The sequence below is a fragment of the Morone saxatilis genome, unplaced genomic scaffold (genome assembly GCF_004916995.1).
Source record: "Morone saxatilis isolate NCDOM2014 unplaced genomic scaffold, NCSU_SB_2.0 Contig16, whole genome shotgun sequence".
Taxonomy (NCBI): Eukaryota; Metazoa; Chordata; class Actinopteri; family Moronidae; genus Morone; species Morone saxatilis.
Window position 1 is genome coordinate 11,707,416 of NW_023339718.1, and position 27,829 is coordinate 11,735,244.

At 40.8% G+C, this 27,829-nt stretch overlaps 1 protein-coding gene across 5 annotated transcripts in view; it reads right to left on the reverse strand.

Moving 5' to 3' along the window:
- Positions 1 to 27,829, reverse strand: part of pde4d (phosphodiesterase 4D, cAMP-specific) — a 129,077-nt gene that overhangs the window by 4,087 nt on the left and 97,161 nt on the right. For 2 of the 5 annotated variants that reach the window (XM_035658504.1, XM_035658506.1), the window contains exons 2-15: positions 20,905 to 21,096; positions 18,921 to 18,957; positions 18,750 to 18,826; positions 18,307 to 18,356; positions 13,325 to 13,437; positions 5,136 to 5,229; positions 4,615 to 4,790; positions 4,358 to 4,456; positions 4,086 to 4,250; positions 3,780 to 3,879; positions 1,894 to 2,048; positions 1,609 to 1,731; positions 669 to 851; positions 291 to 574 (exon numbers count right to left, since the gene is read on the reverse strand). In XM_035658504.1, the coding sequence (XP_035514397.1) occupies positions 291 to 574; positions 669 to 851; positions 1,609 to 1,731; positions 1,894 to 2,048; positions 3,780 to 3,879; positions 4,086 to 4,250; positions 4,358 to 4,456; positions 4,615 to 4,790; positions 5,136 to 5,229; positions 13,325 to 13,437; positions 18,307 to 18,356; positions 18,750 to 18,826; positions 18,921 to 18,957; positions 20,905 to 21,096 (1,848 nt within the window). Of the gene's footprint in view, positions 1 to 148; positions 575 to 668; positions 852 to 1,608; positions 1,732 to 1,893; positions 2,049 to 3,779; positions 3,880 to 4,085; positions 4,251 to 4,357; positions 4,457 to 4,614; positions 4,791 to 5,135; positions 5,230 to 13,324; positions 13,438 to 18,306; positions 18,357 to 18,749; positions 18,827 to 18,920; positions 18,958 to 20,904; positions 21,097 to 27,829 lie in introns of those variants that run through there. The other 3 variants (XM_035658502.1, XM_035658503.1, XM_035658505.1) reach the window with 2 other exon arrangements.

Below are 27,829 nucleotides of genomic sequence, written 5' to 3' on the forward strand. Positions count from 1 at the left end.
TGTGTGTGTGTGTGAGTGAGCAGATGCTGCTGTTGACCTGCAGGTGTTTGCTAGGCCCGCGGCAGGGACTGACAGGTGGCACCGGGCAATTAAGACACAGCTACGCATTTATCCCTTGATGGAAAATTCAATGAAATAATAGTGACTTACCTCAGTGCCACACGGACTGAGCTCTCATCCTGCCCCGTCGTCATGATTCCTTGCACAATAATCGAGAGAAAGAGAACAAAAAGCGGATTTATCTGGGCTGGCTGCTTGCCCTGGCAAAAGAGCGAGAAAAAAGTGCGCACTCCTCCTCCTCCTCCTCCTCCTCCTCCGGCTGGCTGCCGCTGTCTTTCTCAGTGTCCGACTCCCCGTCCTCCTCCAGGGTGAGCTCAAATTGGAACTTGTCCCCTCCTGGGGGTCGAGTGCCGTCTTCAGGATCGTCCAAAGCAGGGGAGGGGCTTTGGGGGATGGTGCTTTGGTACCACTCCCTGTTGTCCTCCAACGTGTCCAGGATGTCCTGGGCGTCCGGGTGTACCAGGTCAGCCCACGTCTCCCACAAAGGGTGAACGATATAGTCTATGAAACCAACCTACAGGAAGCATGGAGGGACAAAGAAGTCACTCAGTGTGTGTCCATACGCAATATGCATGAGCATGTATAGTACATTTGTGTGTGTGTATTACCTGGTTCTTTTCTACTGAAGCGTTGTGTTTGTCACACATGGGACTGATCTCCATGCCCCTCTCTCTTTCTCGGTCACCCTGGCTAAAGAACTCCTCCATGATGCGGTCCGTCCACTGCCGGTACAGCTGGAGAGGCTTGGTGGGGTTGCTCAGGTCTGCACAGTGCACCATATTCTGGAGAACCTGAATATAACAAATAATAAGGTCTAAAACACGGCGCCCAGGCTGAAATCATCTCATTTTAATGAAATTGTTGTGATTAGGAGATTTCCTTGCAGGAGTGAAGTAAATTTAGGCTGTGGTTTTAGTGTTTGACAACTTAGAAATCTGACCTTTAAGAGAATGGAGAGTCCAAAATGGAAGAAGCTATCACATTACTGTGTCACATGACCCACAAGTTGTCACTTTCTGCAGCAACCAGGTACTAATTCTGTATTTCTTTTGTTATTGTTTTTTTGTTTTTAATGCTCTTTTTATTGAGACAGAAATTCACATATCTATCACACCAGGGGTTCCTAAACTTTTTCATGTCTAGGACCAGTCACAATAAATGTACATTAGTCCATGGAACCCCAATTTGAGAGAATTTCAAGGAAGTTTTAGGTTTCAAGATAATACAGTCTTTATTAGTCAATAATGCAACAATAATTAAACTATCAATTAAATCAATAAAAAACGGACAACCTCATTTCTTCCCTTGTTCCAACTTCCAAAAAATGTGATGAAAGTTAAAATATTCTATTCCTCCTTTTGCCTTTTCCTCCCTACAACCCACTCAAGGACAGTTTGAAAACCACTGTGTCAAACACTGTGTTTTTGAACATTAATAATTAAAAATATTAACATCCATCCATACACTTTAAATTACTCATTTGAATTAACCAAGATAAATAAATGGAGAAAAAAAACAGTTGTTACTGGTCGGCAGCTTTATTCTGACCTGTATCCTGTCAGAGTAGTTGTCCAGCAGCAAGACACCGGAGCTGGTCACCTTCTTTGTTTCCACCATAGTTTTCAGATCAGCCAGTAGATTCATGTGCTTGGACATGTCTGTTGCTAGCACCTGGGAATACCCAGAACAACCTGTTAGTATTCAATACTACACAGTGATTGAATGAACGTATAGGGTAGTGTACATAATGCATCTCACTCCCTGCTGAATACGCTAGTTCAGTTGCTATCAAATTTAAAGAAGAGATTATATAGAAGAAAACTTTTCACTTACAATGTCAATGACCATCTTTCGCAGTGATTGTCTTTGTTTTTTGGTCAAGTTTTGGAAGATGTCACAGTTCTCCTCTTGTAGAAGCTTGAAACCAACTGCTAGATGGTGGTTCTCCAACACCGACGAGTCATTGTACATCAACGCTAGCTCTGAATCTGCAAGGAGGACATGATATTAGGAGAAATGTGAATTAATTTGTCCTGGTTATATTATAAGGCAATGCATCTGCAACAAGGTACACCTTTTAACATAATCTACAAATTTCACTGCTAATACACCCGTCCAAATATTCTATTTCTATGTATCCCTTGCTCTGTGAGTAGCAGGAGAAAGCACCAGCATGTTTTCCACTGAGAGGTTTCCCCACTCTGGGTCATTTGAAGGTCCTCTATGTGTATTTTGATTTTCCATTAAGATGCATTAGTCCCGGCCACATTGGAACAGAGCAGCAGAAGGGAGAAAGGGGATCCTGCTCTGTTGCTCTGTGGCTGACAGAAGATCATTCTGGTGGCTCCTAACTAGGATGACTCACACTGCCTTTACTGCAGGGATTCCCCATTTGGGCTTATGGGAAGCACAACACATTTTGTGTGTTAAGTGTGTGAGACTGTGCAGTTTTTTCTGGTTTGATAAGGTATTACTAATACTTTCATGCAACACTCACATTTGTAATGGTCCCTAGAATGGGTGTTTAAAGGGATACCCAGTGGATATAAACTTTATTTGTTTGTGTTTTCCTCTAAATTATTCCAAATCAAGGCAATATTTGTGGCACCTCCAGCAATGAGTGAGTCAGTTAAAGCAGAGAGATAGCATGGGTTGAGTCTCTTGCTAGAGGACACTTCAGTTACGAACACAACACAATGAACCTGCTACCCTTGGTGGTATCTTGTTATGCAGATTTTCTCACACCAATAGAAAGAAACAACACCTATTATCTCTTCCCAGAATTACTGCAAAATCCACAGAACTTAAATTAAAAAAAGGGACTATTTTTTATAGTCCCTATAAGAAAAACTGTCCCGGAAAGAGAGGTTGCTGTGGATTGTTTAATGCAATGAAAACCACAGATAGAATTTGATCCACCTCCATTATAATAACCCGTGGTTTTAACCCTTCCAACTGACCCCCCCACTATCTTAATGTTTTCAGCAATGATAAGATAGGTCTGGTGCGAGCCAATTGATCAGTCAAAGTAAGACAGATGACACCAAATAGCTTGCCACAAAAATGCCAATAAGCATGGATGAGATTAAGAAGACAAACAAAATCAACTGCTTATAGCAAGCATTACCCTGTGTTATTTATCTATTAATTCATTCATTTATTTAATAATTTTTGTAATTTGGGTGGCCCAACTACTATCCCACCTTGTTACCAACAGCATTTACCACCTAAGATTACAAACCAAGGTGCAGTGTGGCCTACTACATATATGTCTTTGGGAGGATGTGTTTTGTCTTTTTATCCCTGAGAACACGAGAAAAGAGAGAGGGCATTATTGAGGACAGTATTGATCTTCTCTTTGAACTTCTCTGTGCCTTGGAAACACATGTCACCGCTATCAGACCTAACTAAAGAAACACATGCTGGTGAAGACATGCACATGTGTACGCACATAACATCTATGTATGTACATGTGTGTCCTGTTCTTTTGCCATCCATGTACAGTAAATATGCATCATATTTGTACTGCATATTTATTCATGTTATTAAGGTTAATCGTCTGCAATATGCCAGTGTGTGTATGCGCATACTAATGATGCAGAGGTGTGCATGTTCCCACCTGGGTAACTGTGAGTGTGTGTTTGTGCTTGTGAATACGCACTAATGACACTGCTGAGCCACTGACAGAGCTGCTAAGACAGTGCTGTATTTAGACTCACTGGTGCTGATGAGGAACTGGTTGGAGACTCCGGGATGGTCCACGTCGTGAATTGCACTGGCAAAGATGGCAGCTAGGATCTCAAGGTCTGTGAACACAGCCTGGAAGAAAAGCACAGAGGGGAAGAGGGAAGGGCATTGATGAGAGAATCAAATCGTTGGACAAAAATATCCTTGCAAGTAAGAGCCATTGATTGGACTTTGAGCAGGAGTTTGATTGAAGCTGATTGTGGAAGCGTGGGCGTGTGTTTGTGTGTATGTCTGTGCATCTGTGCGAGTGTGTTCATTTGCTTTATGTGTTCACACACCTCGAGAGCGGGGGTGGATAGCAGCACGTGAGTTGACTGGGTGACGTCAGCAGCATGAATGTTGTTGTGGTAGGCCACATCGCCATGATAATGGTCTTCTAAGGTCATCAGGTATGTTATAAAGGTGTCGAGTGGAATTTTAAAAGTTTTTAACAAGTCTCTCTCCTGCAAACCAGAAAACACAAGAGTGAGTTTATGGTCACAACAATTTCAGGGTTCAACATTTATTTTGTTTTTGAAGATTAAGACAAAAAGAAGCGACGGTTGTTAACCTGGAATATCGTGTACATCATGACTGTCAGTGGCCGATTCCCAGAGAACTCTGAGATTTTAAAAACGTTAAGGCCCCATTTATTCACATGCTCCAGTTCCTGAAAAAGGAATCAAAGACACAATTAGAAACAATTCATCTTTTTTTCTATTCCTTCATTATTACCCGAGCCCCTACTCCAAACTACATGTCAGATAGTGTGCATTGTATTTATGTGCAGTCTGTGTGTTCAACGTTTGTCAAGACACGCAAACACACCTTAGCGAGTTCATCCTCGGTCTCGGTCTTGACGCCAAAGCGAGGGATATTAGAGTTTGTGAGGCTGGAGGAGTGTTGCAGCTTTTTCACCCCGCTAATCTGCGACATGGGCTTGTTCTTCTTCTCCTTCTCCTTCTGCGTCTGAGGAGATGGCATCTCCACTTCATGTTGCTTGTCTGAGACGCAGTAAAACACAAGTTGAGGGTGAATATGAGGATGAAGCCTTTTGTTCCACACTTCATTTTGGGGTCATGTTATAGTGGTTCTAGTTTTCTCCCTTTAAATAGTAGCCGAATGTGATACGAAGGTGTTTATGTTTATGTGTTTATGAGATTAATAGTTCTGGAAGTTTAAACAGGGTACAGATAAATGATGTATACTGCATGTATTTGGCCATATACAAAATAGGAAAAAGAGTCTCAGGCTTGGCACCAAATATTTTTTTTTACTTCCTCAGGCACGATGGAGATTTTCTTTTAATTTCCAAACCAGTAAGTCTATCTTACTGAGTCATCACTCACCCAGGAAGGTGCTGGAGATGAACTCAGACACCTGGTTCCCAGAGCGGCTCATCTCTGATAGGTGAGTCAGCTCCCTGTTCAACATCCTCTTGAACTGAAAGAGGGACACACACAAACACACACACACACACACACACACAGATTAGGGGTTTCAGAGTGTATAATACAGGGTAGAAAAATCATCATTTATTTATTTACAGCTGGTGCTCAGAGGTACCATAAACATATTTAAATAAATGCACAGAATCTGCACACATAAATCAAGAGCCAAAACTGAGCTCACTTGACTATAAACATTCTCTGATGTAGTATGAGGCGCCTCCAGTTTGAGGCCACTAATATAAAACCTTGTATAATATAAAAATACATTTTCATGATGTCAGGGAAGAAATCCAACAATTTTATCTGTGGCCTTTTACTAACAGATTCTTAAAATTTCTAGTCACATAACAGGAGCTGTACCCAGGAATGTCCCCATTTATGGTGTAACACACATACACACAAACACACACAGCGGGTCAGAGTTATACTGCCAGAGATGTACGTAATCAGTAACCCATTTTCCCAGTTTCTTTTTCTCAATTCGTCCTCTCCCCGCTCCCTGCTGCCTCTCCCTCACCCCATTTCTCTCCTCTGTCTCCAGTGCCTAATTGGAGTGGCAGACCCAAATTTAGCTCTGGCCTTTTATTTGAAGACCAAACTGATTGATGTGGAGGAGACTGCTTGAAATCAGGTATTTTCCAAAGGGTTGCGAAACAACATAGTTACAAAACGGATTGCGAAACAAAAACCTCTAGAACAAAGCCGCTGCATTGTCCAGATCTTTCTGGCTTCAGTCCAAATGCGTAATGTATGTATATTGATTAATTATATAAATCAATAATGATCACTTAAAATAGCCCATTACAACACTGCAGTGCTTACTGCGCAATTGTGTATTGACATTTTATTAAATAACACCCACGGGAATTCATTGGGTAGCGTTTTAAAATGGAGACACAAGAGGCAAAGAGCCATTTGTCATGTGCTTTTGTCAGGTAATAAGAGCCAGTTGAATAGAAAAGAGACAAATACATGTTCGGAAGAGCTGTATTCACATGAAACAAAATTAAATCACAGTGATAAAAATTTAAGAATTTAAAGATATTTGCTTTTTTAATTCAGGTTTGTGGCTAACCTACAAAAGATCCCTTATTTCATCAAAAAATATGGAGCAACCCAACTACCCTGAGGATTGCTGACCTAAAAAGTCTTCACAGAGCTTTAGGAGTTACGGTTTTATTCCATCTAAGAAAGTCCTTGTTTAAAAAACATGAACCCATCGACAAGTATTTAACAATTTACAGGTGTGATAAAAAGGTCTGTGGTTTAAAATCCAAACTCACTTAAAAAAGTAACTATGTAATGTTCTTCTATAATGTACATGTCTACACCTTTCAAAGTACAGTGTAAACACCATCAGCTCTCCACATCCCAGATACATCCAAATGGAAGATGGATCCAGTAATGACACACCTATGAAGCATTGTTCCATGGACATGTTCGCGAGGAGCTACATACAGTTTACTTCATTGTCTTATAACCCTGCGTCCAAATCCATGCCAAGGATAAACCTCAATAACAAATACAACTTCCACTCTCTGGACGTGTATTTTAAAAAGCACATTAAAATAGGTGTAGAAAAAAATAAAACACCAGAATAATTAATTAAAATACACTAATCCAAGACCACATCTTACCTTTATATATCCCCAGGACACAGAGAGCAGATAATTTGCTTCAGGCATTTTGACAAATCAACAAAATAGATCCAGAAATAATAAAGGTACTGGTTTATAGTCCAAGTTCAAGTCAAGTCAAGCCCAGTTTGGTTAATGAAAGGACTAGGCAGCTAGCGAAAGAAAAATAGTCCGCAGCTCTTGCCAGTAAAAGACCCCAACCTGAAGAGGTTCAATCTAAATCTGCTGCACAGAATCCTTAAACGAAGCATCGTGTTCCTGTCCTGCGAATATCCACAGAAATTAGCCCATGTTCCTGAAAGAAGAGAGTAAACCCAAATTCTGGCTCCCCAAAGATCCGATGAGAGCATACCAAGACCACACTCACTGTGATACACACTGACATGTGCACACACTAACACACACACACACACACAAACTCGGATACAGGGACACACTGCTGAGGTTGTAAATAATTGATGATGGTGCGGATGCTTGGTAGATGCCAAACCACCAGGACAGCAAAAATGTTTCTGTCAACAGCTTCCAAACAGGGCTGGCTGCCTGACTGCCCGCCTGCTTCTGTGTGTGTATGACACGAGCTCCCATGTGAAGAACACAGGCTGCTTCTCTCGCTGTGTCACACAACAGCAGCAAATCAGGACCCAGCAATGGAAGAAGTGTGAGCTCATCATCACCTCTGATTGGCTTGGATTGGAACAGAGTTGAGGTCACCTGCTGTGTGATTGGCTGCGACTGAAGTCAGTGGAAAATCTACCTCTTCCTTTTTCCTTCCATTCCTGCAGTGCAGCAGGATGTGATTTTGTGTGTGTGTAGATACAGTACATGTTCGTTTGTGTGTACACAAGACATATTTACATTACATGCAATAGTACGTGTGTGTATATGTTTGCGTGTTGACTGACCTAACCTTCTGTGCAGTATGATGTACAAGCACAGGTTACCTCATCCAACGTGATACAATACTGAAAAACTGAGGTCAGCTTTCATGCCAGTATTCATGCGAGGTGAGTCACAATAACATCATGGGTGAGGTGATATAAACACACGAAAACCAATTAATTTTGCAAAAAGAATGAGCGTCACATTTATCCGTAGTGGGCTCAGTAGTACAGAAACTGAAAGACGTGTGTTGTCACAGGCTGTGGTGTGTGTCACTGAGCTCAAGAGGTTAACACTTTAGTTAGAAAACAAGGCTCAAGCCCTATTGAAGGAAGAGTTTTAATCAGTAACAGAATGAATGCACCCGTATGAAATAAACTAAAAAACAAAATGCAAGTGTGTAATACGTCATGAACATATTTCATACCTCTGGCAGCAATTTCTGTTGCCACTAATTCAATAGCACTTTATTATCAGCCCTTTTATTATACCCCATTTTCATTTGATCATGTAGTCTCATAAAGATCTTTCTTATGACACCTTGCATACAACCATGTACAAACCACAAAGATAAAAGATCAAGTCAGACGACCAACCATCAAACGTAAAAAAGAAAAAGAAAAATCTGTGCAAAGCTTAAAAATGTCAGAGGGGATTGAGATTAAAAAGGTGCAGAGCCTCTAAATCCTGTCCTGCCAAGATTAGTGATATGGGATGTGTAAAATTAAGTAATTATTAGATTGTTTCGTGTAGTTGTAAGTAGGAATGGGTATTGAACGTTGATATTTTTTTTAATACTGACTGAAATGTGTATGTTGGTGCCAAAAACTGTTGAGTACAGACAGCTGGCATAAGGCAAGGCAATTTTCTGTAGGTTCATTATTATGGGCGACCCCTCTCACATTGTTTTCACATTGTTTAAAAAATATATATCACAGGCACTTTAATGATGATGGGACAGTATGACAATACACTGATCAGCCATAACATAATTTTAAACTGCTTTTCCTTCCTTGGACCACTTTTGAAAGATACTGACCACTGCAGACCGGGAACACCCCACAAGAGCTGCATTTGCGCCACTCACAAGTTTGGCCCTGTCAACAAGTCGCTCAAATCCTCACGCTAGCCATTTTTCCTGCTTCTAACACATCAAACTTGAGGACAAAGATGTCACTTGCGCCTGATATAAATCCACCCACCTGTCAGTTTCGATAAGATGATCATGGCTCTTTTGGTGTGATTAACTATATACAGATTAATAAATGCATTCGTCAGTCCATTCTGGAGACAGATAGTTGATTAAGATTCTGAGAAGAGGAGGTTCTGTTCTTTCTCTATTTGTCTTGTAGTGTGTGTAAGCAGCGTGCACATTCATGTGTTATGTCTCTGCGTTGGTCCAGTGGCTACATGGATTGAAAAGGGACCAAACCTGTCTCTGCTTACTTTACACCCCACCTCTACAGCCAGCCTGGCACTGTGAGTAATTTACAGCTACGCTGGAGCAGATGAGACAACTGGCTAACTGAGATCCAGCAGCTTTGATTGACTCTGAGCCAAGCAGGCCAGCACAGGCCCACCACACACACCAACACACACACACTTTACTCCCTGTAGAAGCATATACAAATATAACGGCCACAGACACCCCTCCTCCCTCTCTCCGCCGGACAAATATAGTACGCACACATATTGATAGCTTAGCCAAGAGGTGTGAACACAAACTATTGGGTAAAAATTGGAAAGTGTCACACCAAGCTTAGCTGTGACTTGTGTGTAATTTGTTCTTTGGCGGAGTGAGTAAAAATATCCATTCCCTGCTGTATATAGCGCATGACACCTCCAGATCTCTGTTGCATTTGTTTCTTTTCTCACATTTCACATTTATTCTGGTGGAAGATGGCCCCACTCTATAAAACACAGAGAGAGCAGGAACACTAACTGCCGCTACTGTTTTCAATGAATGTACCACTGACTGTGAGAAGTACGTCTGCTGTCCATTCATGAAAAAAAAATGCAGGAAATCTATACAGTATGTAGGAAGGTATCATTATAAACAGCTAAATCCAAAAGACAAAACCTACCACCAAATTGTTGAATGACTCTGCATGTGTAAAACTAACAATTTAAAGAAAGACGACCAAAGCAGTGAAGGAGATCTAACTTTTGAGGACATAGCAAAGTACAGTAAATAAAATAAACAGAATCACCAAAACAACCTTAGCACAAAAATACAACTATAAAGCTCCTTGATTTTTGGAGTGCTGATATTCCAATGGATTAGGAAGGCCTACTGCTAGGCATGCTACTAGTAGCGTTTTATTTGAATGACATATTAACAAGTAGCAAAGATAAAGAGACTAGCAGAGATCAGGTTGCAGCTTAAAAGAATGAAATGCACCTTCCACCGGGATGAAGTGAAATATGTGGGTTATGCACTGAACGCCCAATTAAGAAAACACAATTATTGAAGCCCCTTCCCCAACAGATAAAACTAAACTCAGCAGAATGTTAGACTACTACAACAAACCCCAAGTCTATCTTGCAAACCTGTTGCCCGCTCCCTTGCAGCAGACTGCTGCACTCACAGTGCAAGAAGGAGCGCTACTGCAGGTCCTTCATTCCAATAGCTGTCAGACTCTTTAACTCATGAACAGCATAATGTAGCACTGTTTGTCTCTGTAACATCTGTCAACACTGATCTGCAGTAGCTCTTCTGTTGGATCTGACCACACAGGCCAGCCATTGCTCCCCACATGCATCAATGAGCCTTTGCCACCCATGACCCTGTTGCTGGTTCATTGCTTTTCCTTCCTTGGATCACTTTTGATAGGTACTGACCACTGCAGACCGGGAACACTCCACAAGAGCTGCAGTTTTGGAGATGCTTTGACCCAGTCGTCTAGCCATCACAATTTGGCCCTTGTCAAAGTCGCTCAAATCCTCACGCTGCCTATTTTTCTTGCTTTTAACACATCAACTTTGCGGGTAAAATGTTCACTTGCTGCCTAATATATCTCACCCACTGACAGGTGCCATAATAATGAGATGGCTGATTGGTGTGTAATATCTATTTTGTATTTTTTTTATTTAATGTGTATTTTCTTATCTTTTGTGCTGTATATGGAGCTGCTGTAGTAAGTGAATTTCCCGAGTGTGGGATCAATAAAGTTTATCACCTCCTGCTTAAAAAGCTTTAAAAAGTTTGATTGGTGTGTTTGGAATTAAGAAACTCTGCAGGTATTTCTATGGATATGCATCCATTATCTATAATGATCATAAGCTGGTTGCAAGTAAGTATAACACTGTGTAAAGCCAGGAAAACAACTTGCAAAGGCAGATGTATTGAACAGGTTTGTGTACCTGAAAAAAGTAAAAGAAAAGGAAATGAACAAGTATTGATGATGGATGTCCTCGGTGACTCACCAGTGGATACAACACACATCAGACACTAGACTGCTAAATATATGGTGTCCTTCAGTGCATGAGTATGTCCTCAAGGGTTGGCCAAATTAAACACAATCCAAGCTCAATCTCTACCATCAGTGATGTTGGAAATTATTGTGAAAGATGCCTCTGTGCTGTGGGTACCGACAGAATATTTAAAATGTTGCATCAGACAACAACAGTCAGTTTCAAGTTTGCAAACTTGACCGACATACACTTATCCTGAGGCAGAGCCAGAGAGAGACCAGCTGCAGATTCCAGAAACACATACACCCACACAAAGGGTGGAAATGTAACCACAGGACCATCCTAAACTAGAACTACCAGATAAACCACAAATGCAATGAAGTGGTCATCTTAAAGATTATGCTAGATAATTAATTTTACTAGTTTTGGATCACTATTACACTCCACAGAGTGTATTACATAGAAAAATAGTATAACGAATTGAAAATAACATCGCTTGTAGAGTATGTATTTCAGCTGGCATGAGATCCTTTAGGGCAAACAGGTATGTCACCTTGTTTGACCTACTGTTATAACAGCCCCTGGGCTTAACAGAGTAACTTTGAGAATGTTTAGGGTCATTACTGAGGGATGTTAGAAGCATAAAAGAACTGCACTGCTTCCACAAAGCAAAAGCACAACAATAGCAGCTTTACAATGTGACTGCTAAAGGACTAAAGCACAAGTATGAGGTGGTTTTCACAGGTATGTCCCCAGACATCACATTCAGAGGACATGAGGTACAGATTGTTGCAGTAATCTAATTCAATTTAAAAGTCAAGGGAGCGAATTTAAGTATGTCTTTTTAATCTCAGACTTTTCCTTCATTGATGAATTGAGCCTTATGCTGAGTGTTAATAAATTAAGGTCTGCAGGATACAGACAGTAATGGCTATGTGTGGGAGATGTAGTGACTGTATTACCTATGATGTGTGTGTGCTGCTGGAGTGAGGCTGGCTGGGCCTGTGGCTGTTGCCATGACAACCAGAGATAGCTGTTCTGGTGAGCAATGGTGAGGTACAATTTAAAAAAAAAATAATAATAATCTTTTCACTTTTAAATGAGGTAGATGTCCTGGTCATGCATGTGATTGTGTTAATGTCAGCGGTGAGCGCGTGCGTTTGTGTAATTCCTTTGTCTGTCCGTCCTCCCTGCCTCTCCTCTTGCACCGCCCCCACCTCTCTACCCTCGTGTGACATCACAGTGTGTGACATCACCAGAGCCTAGAGCTGATCAGCATTCAGAGCGGCAAAGCAGCCGCCCTCCACACACACACACTCACACAAATATACACAAACTGGAGGCGACTGAGCATGCTCACAGCACAACTCCCTACTTGCATGACGATGCTATCACTAACACACATAGACAATACAACACAAACAGTCTAACATACGCTTTGACCGCTGAGTGCTGAAAAAGACACCAAAGCATGTAATATGTACAGCTCATGTGCCAACCTAATAATGACTGTAAGAGCAGTGAGCTCCACCGGTCCAAAAGGTGATTACTACGGGTTGATAAACACTTAACAAATCAACAGAGAAAGAGGCCTGATGGCAAAGGGGCAGGTGACACAGATTAGATTATGTTTAATTAATATTATACTATATTCAGTATTATACTCCTATGTATAGTGTCTATCTGCTCTCTATCTGGTATATTTTTATAAAATTATGCTGCATATCAGCTTGGCCTGTCACTGAGCAATAAACACAATTTAAATTGTACATACATTTGCTGAATGACCATATCGAGAGAATTTACCCTCACCCAAAAGACTTATTTGCAATTTCATATTTTTCCTTCATGCATGGAAATGCAGCTGTACAATACGTGTAGACTGACCTCTATCAATGCACTACACTAGTGTATATACTATATATGTCACACTCGTACTGAAATTTGAAAGCACATCTTGTTAACTTCAGCCACAAAAAACAAGTCACAGTAAATCCTGGGTAGCAGCTTCTGAACATCAAATAAAGCATTCTTAAAATTAGGCATTTGAAGATAAAATCTATATTAACACTTCCAACAGATGCTGCCGTACAGAATTAAACTACAGTTAGATGAAGTTTACAAGTTGGTGTGAACTTTTTTGTTATTGCTTACCTTGTTAGAGGCCATCTCGCTGACTGAGTGTCTTGTCTGCAGCGTCTCGAGCTGGTCCAGACACCAGTCCAGCTCCTCCAGGGTCTCAGTGGCCAGTTTCTGGTAGGCCTCCTCTGCAGGGGCAAGACAGGAGGGCAAGGGGTCAGTAAGGGCCCGCTTCAGAGGACTAGTGGACGGTCCAGGCCCGGGGTCTCCCACCCCACATACAGCTAAGCTGGGATACCCCGAGTAGACACATGGGTGACTCTTCATACTGGACAGGTGAGCCAGCTGTGCGGGTCTGGGAGTAGGGCCTTGTTGTCCTGTATCCTAACCCACGGATGAGCAGTCACAGGTCAGCTGTAGCAAAACTCACTGATTCTCTTGGAGGAAAGAAACCTCCAGTGGAAATCAGTGCACTACAGTTCAAATCCTGGATTCTTCCTTTTTAAGAGTAAGACAGATACATTCCCGGGGAGTACAGCTGCAGGTGATGGGGTGACAAACAGCCACCCCGAGCCAGTTCTGGGTGTCCAAATCAATGTTTAGAGTAAGAAAATAACAGCAGAGAATACAGAGGCAACCCAAGGAGCAGCAGCAAAAAAATGAAATCTCACACAGACGGACTCACTCACTATCTCCCATACACAGCACACATATCACAGTCAGCGATCTAGGTGTATTAGGTTTACACTGTCATTCATAAGAGAGATGTAATTCCAGTCATGTAGCAAGATGAATAGCAGTCTGCTTAGCAGGCCCATGTCTGCCATAAGAGGGATGGAGGGAAGACAGGGACGGTGGAAATGAGGACTCAGCAAGACGCTCAGAACCAGTCAAGATCCATGTCAATACTGTCCAGCATGGAACAAACACGCAATTGTTCACAGCATCCTGACAGGGTTAACAGATACAAAGACATCTCACACACACACACACACTGACGCAAACAGACACACACACACACACACGCTCACACCAGACGAAATGCTAACCATAACACATCATGATTTTGTCTCTCTTAGCCTCTCTGCCAATAAAAAACATCCATGGTATCCGGGAAGCAAAGGGTATAATCCGGTGCTGTGTGTGTGTATTGGATAGTGTTTCCTATAGACGCTGTGTGTATAGGGGGTGGGCTGCTGTTGCTTCGGCGTCCCTGGTAGCCAAACGTGCTGCTCTCCCCAAGCTGTACCTAAAGCCTGAGAGGACTGCACTGTGGATGGGGAAGGGAGAGTGACAAAATATGGACTGGATTGATAGAGGAGTGGAGACAGAGCTGGGAGCTCCCTATATTGTGTGCAGGCATGCTAATATGTGTTCAGCATACAAATACACCAAAACAGAGAGATTAACAGATAGATGGTTGATGATGTGATAAAGATGGTGGAGCGTTAGCGTCACAAGCCCTACATCAAAGTATCCTTCAGTGCCTTTTAATTTGAAATTGAAGACATGCCCCTCTCAAAGTCAGCCTATGTTAACAGAAAGTGTCACCTTGTCAGAAGCCAATTAATATTGATGCTTTGACTAATTTGGGAAAGCACAGGCTTTTAATGTTATGTGATCTGTGATCTGGGAGGGGGGGGGGGTCACTTTAGCTGTAATTCAATTACACAGACAGAGAAAGCAGTGGCAAATTAAAATACACGAGGACCAAATTTAATCACATGATGCCATATGAGTTTAACATTTCAGTTAGCATTTAGACTGCATTAAAGCCTTTGGAAAAAATACTGTGCTGTCTTTATCAAGGCTTAATGATAGAAAATACTGCTTTTTCACTCATCTTTCATTCTGGGACAGTTTATCTATAAATGTAAAGAATGCAAAGTTCTCACTTCTCTGGGTTTCATATGTATTTTCATGTGAATATCACAATTTGGAGTGAAATATAATATTATGTTGTATAATATGCTTAGAAACATGCACACCATTTTTGTTTCCATGCATCCCTCTTTTTGTCGACTCCTATTTTCAACAATATCCCCCTTCTCCTGCTTAATTGTCTTTGACAAATCTCTCCCTCCCTCCTTCCAGTAGTCCCCTTCCTCTCCCACACTCTTCGTTTCCTCCACTGATCTCTGAACATCCTTCCTCCTCCCTCTTTTGTCTCCTTTCTGTCTTTCTCCTCTTTCTTTCTCCCAGTCTCCCTTTCTCTCTCTCTGTCTTTCTCCCTGGTGTGGTGTCAGTGGCTGGGGTGCTACTCTTTCTGACAGCAACTGCACTGACGTCAATGACATTCTTCTCATGCTTAGTGCGACATCAGACACCGGCGCTCGGAGAGGCCACTCTGCTACACAGACGAAGGGCTGCAGCCAAACTATGTACCGGAACTGCTCGACAGTGAAGTCGGACTGTGAGGGGGAGAAGATAAGAGAAGAGGACGAGGAGGAGGAAGGGGAAGAAGGAGGAAAAAAATGCAAGGAAAGAGTAGTGGCTGAACTACATTGATTTAATAGTTTTTAGGTGGCCTGGACCATTTAAATAAAGTACCTTATTTATCTAGGACCCGATTTTATCCGTAAATGCCTCAAGCCCTGTTGTTTCCACATAAAGTACAGCATGCAATATCAAGGAGAGAGAGAAAGGTAGAGTAAGTTAGAGTGGTAACGTTATATCCAAAATACAGACCAGGTTCGAAAAAGTCATTTTGGACTGAATATATTGGATGTTAAAGGTAACATGTTCACATTATAATGTCTAAAAATAACTAGACCTATGTTATATATTTTGTTGAGTTGTGCACTTAAATTAACCCAAATGTTTCCAATAATGTTAAAACCCAGAGAAACGCGTAATTTTATTCAAGGCATAGGCTTCCTTCTTGCCTCTAGTTGCTATATCTTCTGGGGAAACACGGGATACGTCAGAGGTTGAGGAAGGAAGTCAGCGATCGTAACGTGAATAAAACTTTAATACATTACCTTGACTGTAAACATGATTTCTGCCTGAGTCATGTCAGGTAGATTTTCATCGGCAATGGTGGTTGTTTAACAACTTCCATGATCCCACGCTACTTCACGATGTCATCAAACTACGTCTTTTGTTTTTGTTTTGATGTGAGCGACGCCTAGCAGAAGGAATTACATACTGTGTGTTTAAATGTTAAAAGAATATTGTCCGCATACATTAATTAAAAGACTGGAGCACGATACCCTGTTTGCTCTACCAGTCTCATGCTGAATGTTTATGAATCAAGGTCTGTCTCTTTAGCCTTAACCAGCACCTATTCCCATCAACAATAGGTAAAAGGTCACAGAACTACCGGTTTTTAAATCTTACATGATTTGAAAATAATTTTCTTTATCTGAACAATAAGTTAATGACAAATGACAGAAAAATGCATTGAGAAGCAGGAGAAGAAGACAGGAGTGACGATAGACAGAAAACGTAATCCTTAGTTAATTCACTGGTATCCTAACGCTGATTTACTGAGTAACTATTAATAATACTTCCTTTAATTATTCTTTATCTGCAAGATGACTTAGTTGCCGCCTCAGCAAGCCTGCATTACAAGAAGTCAATATTCTCGAACAATCATGCTCATGACTCACAGCTGTCACCAGTTTATGGCAGGGCCCATAATGGCTGTGCACCAGTATGATTGTGTTCTAAATATAGCACAATGTCACCAGTTCCTCACATATAAGCAGGTTATGTATCAGGAATGGGATTCTTGGGAGGAATGTCTAGACAGATCTCCCCCTTAAATGTGGAAGAAGAGTATTTAGATTTTTTTGCACTTGCGATAAACATAATAAAAATGTTTTTAAAATATCCATGAATGTGTGTAATTTATGTAATTCTATGGGTGTCTGCTTACATGCCTTAGGGATAATTTTACTAAACAAAACAAATTATTTATTAATAAGTTATATGGTCTCTCCTGCAACACCCGCAGAAAAGCAAAGTGACTGTCAAGGACAAGTCTATTCTAGCCATCTAAGGCTGTCTGTGTCATATCCTCCTCACAACAAAAACTCCCAAAGTAGGCCAGAGAGGGTGTGCAGTAGACGCTGTCTGTCTAGTGCACATCAGACTACCTAAGTCAGGTATGACTATATACAGGCCCTGACAATCCATTATTGAAGTATTGATACGTCTATGTTTATGAAGGAAATGCTAAAACCTGCATTGTATAAACCAAAACAAAACCCACATACAGCGGTAATATAGACACTGGTTTACCTTTAAACCAATAATTTATATGACGGAAACTGGAATTCAAGAAAAATATTGCCAAACAAAGTTGATTTAGAACATGAGGATGTGGAGGGTCACCAATCTATTACAAATGTGGAATATATAGGCAGGGTTGTAATGGTCCATATACACAGATGGACATATCATCAAAAGCAGACACTGACCATTTGTTCATAAGTGAACTATCTGTGGAGAACTATCAGAGAGTAAAGATTTGAGAGCATCTTGGCTCTAAAAACATATATCTACAAACTGCCACACCAATCCAAACTAAAAATGACAACAGCCACTCACTCAAATATTTGGTCTTGATTTACCTGTTATACTGTCTTTTTCTCTTGTCCATCCTTTTGTTCCACTGAACCAATAATATTTCAACGCTATTTGTATTCTGACCGTGTTGGATATTATGTTCATGTTCTTTGGCTCCCTGCACAGCATGTGTGTACAATACAACTTACAATTAGGTAAAAACATTAACAACAACAACACCAGTAAGCGTCAATCTATTTAGCCTCCAGTTTTAGGGATAAGAGTGCATACTACTACTACTACTACCAATACTTCTAATGTGGTAACACTTTACTTTAAGTCCCCCTATTTAGCATTTACAAGCAGTATACAAATATTTGATAACTGGCTTATAACACAATGTTAGGTGTTATAGTATAATAGTTGCATGAAGATATGTAAAAATCTTTTCCTGATTTCCACACACGTCTAATAACACACACACACACACACACACACACACTTCAAGCACACAAGCCATTATGCTGCTCTTGCTGTTTGCATACCTGTAAAGGTGGTCTTGGTGATAGGTGGTGGGTTACACATGGGTGATCTCCTGTCATGGGGGAAACAAACACAGACACTGAGAAACAAAATCTATCATTTAACATGACTCTTTACAATTCCCTTTACTCATTTCTGCAAATGTAGGGAGCACTGTAGCAGAGGGTACCTTTACAAAGTATTGCTACTGTTGTTGTAGTACTCAATAAGAACAGCAGAGGGCGAGCAAAGCCAGACTGTGAGCGAGCACTGGACACAGTGCGGATAGGTGATTTCAAATAACTGCCACTTATTTAGAAGAACATCTTAGACATAAAGTGACCGAACATTGTGATCACTGCGAAATGCTGGTGTGTTGGCCATTGTTGTCTGTAATACCGTCACTCCTCCCACTATAAAAAAATAAATTTCTGTTTGAAAAAAACAATGAAGCTTGTCAACTTACTTATTGGACGCTCTGTCTTGCTGTAGATTAGTTAATGCACCAAAGTTGTTTCGTACGGTTCTCAAACTGGCAAGAACCTGAAGGGAAACATGATAGATAGGGCTGAATCATACAGTATTCATTAGTTTGTACAAAAACAACACACACAAAAAAAAACCTGGGACAGCTCACCTGTGCAAATGGCGTTACAATCATATCGTCACCATGACTGAAAGACACAAAGAGAGCGGCTTTAACGTTAGATGCAGATCAACAGTATATTGACATTCGACAACAGAGGAGTGCGCTCATGTTCTGAAAAGGTCAAGAGGGGGAGGGAAGAGTGTGGGTCATCACATTAGATTAGTTTCAGCGTCTCTGATGCACTCCATCACAGTGACATGTTTACTCATCACATCAGCCACCAGCTGAGGCCCTACTTCACAATGTGTAAGAGTTTCAGAACAGTTTAAGGTTTCAGTAAGAGAATTTAGGGGATTTATTGATGGACATGTCTCTGTACACATAGGAAAGTAGTTTAGTGGACGAAGATATTCTCACAGTAAGGATGTTGTAAAACCTGTAAGCTGTCTTTAAACTTGCTGTACAGACATGTCCCTCACACTAGTCATCCCTTTCCATGTCCTTTCCCTCCCCTTTCCATTTCTAACTATATATATCCCTCAGGCAATCGTTATTTCATTTTTTATTTATCTGGGGAAAAGTCAGCTGAGCATGTTTCTGACTTTGCTCACCTGATGGCTGCTGGAGCCTTGGTCAAGGGCACCTCAATGTGCATTGTTAAGGGAGTGGAGAACATTACTCATTCAATCTCAGCTAAAGGAATTTTAACCACTAAAATTCTGAGTCAGAATCCCACTGAACTCCAAATTGCGTTATGACTGTGAACACTGTCAACATTTGTTCAGGTGACAGGAGTGTGTTAGTATCATGGAGCTCACCGCCTACTGCTCTGTTCTACAAGACCACGGCCACGTCACGGACACACCCACTGGCATGTGAGTAGACATGCCTGGCATGAAAGTCAAAAGAGACGCAGGTTTGTTATGTGCTCATATCGCAAGACAAATAGAAGGTATTGAGTATAAAGACGACAAGTTATATATATTCTGACAGAGAGTGACAAAAAGAATCTTTCCAGACAGATAAGAAGAGTCTTTTTGAGGCACAAACTCTCTGCCCTAGGTCTGTTTCAATGTTTTCTTGTAAAGAATTAGCTCTGAGAAATTTCTGGACTTCCAAAGACATCTCTTTGAGTTCTTTAGAAAACATGCAATTTAAAAGTTTCACAAGTTTAACTCGATTGTGAAGATACATTGTTAACAATTTCACAAAGAAAGCTGTTGAGACAAGTTGTTTTCTGCTCTCATGTTTCCTTGTATATGCAAATCAGCAGGCAAAAAATATATGAAAAAATGAGGCATGAAAGATTAATGAATACTTAATAATAATTACTTAATAATGGTTTTTAACATAGTAACTGGATAGTGGGCGCAGGTCAAGGAAGGGTCGTTGGTTTAATACTCCAGAGCAAAAAGCAGCAGTGAGGAGGAAGTGTTTTGTCTATTTGTCTTCCCTTCAGGCTGCACCGAAATGCTTAGTTTTTCAGTCAATATTTTTATTCCCTGTAGCACAAAGCTAAGTGTACAGCACATGTAACTAGATAGGCACCACTGTATGGGAAATGAGAAAATACGATATCAACATATACACTGACCCAGAAGAGGTGTGGAGTGTGTTCTTCTACAGTTACAAGGCAATGGGGAGTTAGTATTATAAAAAGACAAATTATCAGAGAAATGCAGAACATAAACAGACTGAATGCATCCCATTGTCTTTATGAGTTATACAGACCTAATAGACAACTTGGCAAAATATCACACATAAACTGTGCTTATGGACACTTGTTCCTTTATGCTACTGGATTAGGCTAAGAATAGATGTGACACCACACAATCAGCTGTCGGTCATGCACACTTCCCACCAGGGCCAAAGCTAGCAGCGTGCCTTTAAGACCTGGTCTAATAAACATTCAGCCATGATACAGATTCAAAGAGGCAGAAAAAAGCAGAATCAACCCCATTCAGCACAACAGGGAGCATTGGGGTGTATTTTATGAAGGTTCAGGTGGAAGCAAAGGACACCATGCACTCACATGTCACTGGCAATGGAGGAGTTTCGGGACATAGACTTTGGCGAGAGGTCGTAGTCGCTGTCGGAACGGTAGAGGAACGACTCTCTCCGTTGGCTGTGGACAAAATTGGCCTGAAGGATGAGGCCTGAGCCTGGACTGGCCATTGGGTCCAGGGGGCTGCGACCTGATGACGTGCCATTGTCCACATCAAAACTGCATATGGAGACAGAGAGAGGGAGAAAGACACAAAGATCAGAATCTGATAATGTATACTTGACACTAATAGGCAAATACAAAAAAATAATTATTTTGATCATTTTTGACGAGTAAAGCAACATCATGTTGAACCCCCGCATGACACTCCAGAAGAAAAAATGGTAATATAAAAAACTTAACAGCCAAGATTCACGCTATAGCATGTCTGATCAAAAGATGAAGGGAGGGATGCAGTGATCAAGTTTCCTCAGTCAATCATCTGCCACCAAAAATTATCCAACTTCTCCAGTCTTTCTACATACCAGTTCTTACAAAGAGCACACCTTGCATAAATTAATAAATTAAGTGCTGTCTGTAACAGATTGTACTTATGGCTGCATGATGTGCTTCAAATATCTATGTCTAAATAAATCACAGGCTTTATGCAAACATTAATTACATGTTAGTGGTCTGGATGACTTCAGAGCTTACTCACATACTGACTAAACCCACATGTACATTTTCTTCCATTGCAACAGCAGCATAGGCTCTGCCATGCATTTCCATAGTTTGCTGTATATTGTCTCCGTAGTCATGAGCTGTGAAATTCAAAACATAACATGACAACCTACATTCATGACATGAAGTGCTATGCGTGTAGGCATGTGGGCCCTATACACAACTGCTCATTGACGTAAATTTGCTCGACCATTTAAAATTATAATCAGTCAGTCCCTCATTATCTGGCTGATTATTGGATGATTATGACTGGTGGCAGACTAATTGGCACCAACTGGTAAAATTAAGCAGCAATATTCAAAGCCATCTACATACAACCACAAGTGGTATTGCTTTGAATAAACTCTGCACAGGGCCACAGGGAATACCTCTGCTCCAACAATGCCCCTGACTCACAGTTGAAAGGCGTTTCGAAATCAGTGACACCATTTCCCACTGGGATGTCACAATGAGCTCCTTAGTCTCCAAGGTGATTGTTCGCCCAGGTGATGACTAACACTTGTCACCGGAGATATCTGCCTCATCGCTATCTGCCTCATCGCTATCTGCCTCATCCTTAAGATATCAACCAATCCCATAATCCCATCTGGTGTGGATCCTAAGGTCAGGGGGGATTCCCCTAAATGCGACACACAATACGCACAGGGATGACGTCCCCCTTGCCTTCATCAGCATCACTATGGAAACTAACACACATTAAATCCAATATCATCTACATCTTAGCCAGTACGGGACACCCTGCTGTCATGTTTGTGTTTTCCTGACGAGCAGAGGATACCCCATGAATGTAGTGATCTGTGTGAGTGTACATGTTTCCATATTTTCCACAACAACTAAACGGCTAAACACTGTGCTATCTCTCTGTGATCTCTCCAAGTAGCAACAGCTATGTGAGTGTCAGCTCTGGTTGTGGAACGGGATAGTTTGGACGTCTGCCTGATATTTGAGGAAAGGGCAAATGTATTGTCCTCATCCCTGTCTCTAACTAGCTGTAAGACAAACACACACACAGTGGAGAGGTAATATGTGAGTAGCAATGACTGCTGCCTTTTTATTTCACATTTGTGTTTGTCTTATATTACACACATCACTCCAATCTTTGTCCCCAAGTCCTGTCTTATTTTTAGTATTAGATCAGTCTGAACCAGTACTATCTATACACATACTCATACACAATCCCCCAATCCACACCCTCGTATAACATCAAGTGATCCATTTGTTTTCTTTACTGCAGGGGTAAAACCAAAGATTTGCACAAGTGACTTATACATCGTCATCCAAGCACAGATCAATCCGTTCTCCAGCTGTTCTTTTTGATAGATGTGTATGGGTGTGCATACCATGTCTGTGACAGATACGGAGATAACAAAAGTGAAAGTGTCAAAACACCTAGCATATGTTTAACAACGGATTCATCATCACACTTACTGACGTCACGGCCTACAGATTCTCAGCCAAACCTCTGACACGTAACTCCTCTCTCAGCGTGTGTGTACATTTTGACTCCACAGACACACCCCTCATTGGGAATGACAGAAATGATCTTTGCAGCTTAGTTTACAAAAGGTACTGCACCATCACTGACATCACGGTGAGAATGTCTGGGTTTGTTCCCTGCTCTGACACAAAGCAGCAGCCTTTGATGAGCAAAAATGAGTTGGAGAAAACAAAAAAAGGAAAACAAAAATGTCAACTCCCCTATGACTATGTTGTGAGAATCAACAAACAGCACAAGTACAACTCACAGGGGGATTACTGTAGAGATGGAAAGTAAAGCCACCTTTACTTAGAGGAAGAGACAATAAGACCACAGTTTACCTAAAAAGGGAGTGATCCAAAACTCAAGACATAACTGGACAGGAAAGAGGAAGAAACTATACAGTATTGTCTTTTGAACTAATATTTAGTATTATTCACATGACCACTGCTCACAGTATACTTATTAAATCCCTAGCCAAAACAAATCATAAGTCACGTCTACCAAAGTTTCAACTGGTTTTATTTAAAATCATCAGATAACTACATCTATTTCTATATATTGGTATTATTCTTAATTCTTTATTCTTGGATCCACATTAGCCAAGGTAGCAGCTACTCTTCCTGGGGTCCACACACACAACAGAACATACATACAAAACAAGATATATAACATGTATAAAAAGTCTTAATGAGACCATATACAGACAAATCAAAATCATATCAGAATTTGTAGAATTTAATGAAGTGCAACTACAGAAATGTATCAAGCTCTCACCAAGATGGTTATTAACTTGCTGATGCTATCCATCACAAAGTGATTTGGGGATAAAAACCTCAACAAAAAACATTGACTCGCATAGGTGTTCTCTTTTAATTTCTGGAAATTACAGGTGTTCAGTGTTTAAAGCATAAATTTATCTTGAATAATCAGTGCAACATACATATTTTGTCGATAATAGCATGTTGGAGAGCCATAGGTGCTGATAGCTAATCTTTGTTGTAATCAAAGCTCAATATGTTGCTCACGGAGATAACTAAGATAAAAATCTTACAATATCCTGAATAGCATTCTGTGGTAGGTCATTTAGCTACAAGAGCCCACAGCTACATGAGTAGATGAGAAGACGCCCTGTAGGGACAGCGGTTCCCACAAGTGTAGAGTTTCATGCTTGAGTTAGGAGTTGCAAGGGAAAAAAGAGGGATTGTCTGGTGCTAGAAAACCAGCTGCACTGTAACAGAGGTTAAAAGACAAGAAATGTACAGTAGTTGTAAGGGCACTGAGACAGACGAGTAGTGGCTGTTGTGACTTCATACTGTAGGACGCTGCTGGGTCACACACATGCCTAAGGACACTGCACTCTTTTATCCTCTCTCTCCATCACTTCTGTCTCCATCTTCTCTCTCCTTCACCGTCTGTCTCTCCTCTCTCTTTCTATCACACATACATAGACACACACACACTCTCACACACACACTAAATGGCATAGATCAATGACTCATTTTTAGCCTTGGGTCACTTGAGCAATTATAAACACCACAGGAGTTGACGTGACAGCACAGTGAGGGGACATACTAGAAAAAAAAGGTCAGGGCATAAATATCTTTGTTAAATAATCAGCTGAGGAGGATTGTGACACTGTTTTTTTATAATATGTAATACAAACTCGATATTTGTGTCTCAATCCCAAAGTGCAAACAAGCAAAAGCAACAACAAATGGTCTAAAAAAAAGAGAAAACTTTCTCTTTCACTAAAACCAGGACACACATCTGGAAAGAACTATTAAAAAAAATCTCCTGTCATGCTGATCAGTGTCGAGCTGTGTGTCGAAGCAGGCAGAGGGAAGATGACACTCGATTTTATTTTAGAAAGCTGAGAGGACACAGAGGGGAGCAGGCACTGGAGGAAGGACAAGGAGACATGTCAGAGCTGTGCATGTTTGTGTGTGTGGATGAGCATGTAGTCTGTATTTATGAGGATTGTGAGTGTGTCCTCCCGCATGCATGCAGGAATGTCGGTATGTGATCCTAAACTTTTGTATGTTAACCTTGACTATGTTCTATGCAAAACAGCAACCCATGACAGAGGAATATAGAGACCAGATGACACCTAAGATTCAGGCATTCTGCACGTAATGAAAAAGCTGTCTTGGTTTGGTGACGCTGAAGAGCCACAGAACCTCTGTTTTACATGTTTTATGACGGGTATATTTAGGGAATGTGACCTACTCTGACTCGCAGTGTGCTTGACAAAGAGAACGATGAGTCCCATCGGAGACACTACAGGAGATTAGAATGTGTTCTCTTCCATGTTGACGTACTAAACTAAATTTGATATCAGGTCAAGGATATTCAAACCACTAAATATATTACCCCTTTATCACCACTGACAAGCATTAAATGTCATTATTATGGATTAGCAATATGGAAATATTGAATATATTGATGTGATAAAAGACATGTCTTACATGAAAATGTTCAAGGTGACCATGTTGCTGTGTAATTTAATGCTATTAATGTGTTGATGGAGTAGTATTCTATGTATATGGAGCATTGTTTGAATCTAATGTTTTTATCATAGTATGTAAATATGATGGACATGCATGTCTGTTGCTCATTTAACTCTGCAAAAACAGTCAGACAAGATAGGTATTGAACCTCAGCATCTTTTTCGTACTAACTGACATTGAGTGTTTACTTATTCTCTAATCAGATATCATTTAAATAATAACTTTTACAGCTAATTGTGCTAAGATACTAAATGAAAATGTTTTTGTATGTAAACATGATTACATTCCTTGATCTACGGTACTAATAAAAAAACGATCATTTGGAAAATCGAAACATTTCAAATTATCTCCGGCTCCAGAGACTAGTTCACGACTTCAAAATATTCATATCAGTATAATATTACAGAGATACATACAGTAGGTGAAATGTGCCTAACTTAGAATGAGTAAAGGGACAGTCAAAAGACCCTAAAGACAGTTCTGCATCTTATATATGTCAGAACGTGACCATCATCTTCTTTATTTTAAGCTTACACATACAATGGTGAATCTAATGCTGCAAGACATGTTGGTTAAGCAGCTAACTCAGTTCCACTGTTAACTCTTTAACATCCTGTCCAAAATGTCTCCATGAGGCAAAATATTAATGTTCCAAACCTACAACTCTCAGCAATGTCTTCACCATCTTGTATAGAAAGTCAACAGGGAGAGTGAGCAAGGCCAAACTGCATCTTCCCACCTGGAAACATGAGACATGAGAAAGACATAACAGTAACAGGAAGAGGCCAGCCCCCACAGGGCAGACAGGCCAAGCAGATAAGGTACCACTCCCTGATAACCAAGACACATTTTCTCTATCTGGCTCGTACTCCATGCAAACACACACACGGTGGAATTATCACTCACCAGGCAGCAAATGCAGGCAAAATTGGTCTTTGGCAGATAAATCAATAAAATTTGTGCCACATTGTCAAGTGAATTTTATCGCTGATTATAGTTGGTTTAAATTATTTTCTTCTTTATTAAAGTGTAGCCTTTATTTAACATACAGCACGGGCCTTGACTGCAGAACAAAAAAAAGTTGTTTGCATAAAGTATATTGTGTTTTGTCTGTCAAAAATTATCCTTAAAGGTTTACACTCTCCCATGCTTTCTTTCTTGCTCTCCTTCTGGTTTTTCTTGCCCTGTCAGGTATAAGCAAAGTGAATCCTTCACTTTTGTCGTAACACTGCTTTAGTGCTCGCTGTCACTGCGCCATTGAGAATACTCAGTCAATCATGAGAGACATACAAAGGAATCACCATGGCAATGCAACGTCATCTCAGGTCACATGGTTCAAAGCAAACCAGTTCTGCCCCAATATACATAGGAGGTCCAGTTAACCCATTACCAGTCCTTTTCATCATCTCATGTCTGGTACACTAAAGGTCAAATCTGGAAAACATGTTAGATAACTTTGTCAGCTCGATAAGAGGCCAAATAATCTTTTACAGCCTCCAAACTGGGGGCCGACAAAGGCCAGATGGAAACACTTAAGCCACACATTCCCCACTTCTCCATGCTTTATCTCAGCACACCATAACATTACTGCAGGTTTGGGGAAGAAGTCCTTAAATAGGTGTGGAGCTCTTTCCCAAATCCTCATCTTTCACCTTTCCCAAACTCAGCTGACACACTGATGGATACTCAAATGTCTGTGCACACAAACCTACATTAACACGGTTGGGTGGAACGGGGTCTGTTTGAGTTTGGTCAGGCCAGGGGGTACGTCAAACACCCGGACCACGTCATTATCTTAAATACGCACAAGTAGACGCATGTAGATACACAAAAGCACTCATGCAAGCACACAAAGACACATGTACTCTCACAAACACAGAGCTAAGAAATGCATACTTAACATGAGTGTTTAATGCAGACTTAGGGAGATGACCACCTCTTTCTGCATTACACATGCATACATTACAATTCAGGTGTTAATAAGTCATAGTAATCTACTGTAAATCTTGTAAGCACTGTGATAACATTTATGAAAGACAAAGCAATGATGAGAATTAGTCAAAGAAGGCTTGATAAAACAGGAGAGGAGGGCAGGACAGATGGAGGAGGCGGTATGCTCTGTCCAGCTGACTACTGCTTTTGGTAGTCATTCAAGAAGATGGCTCATACAGACCTAACACTGCCAGATTCTCAGCTTTTAACATGAGAAAAAGCTGCACTCTGCAGTCAGCTTTAACACTATATC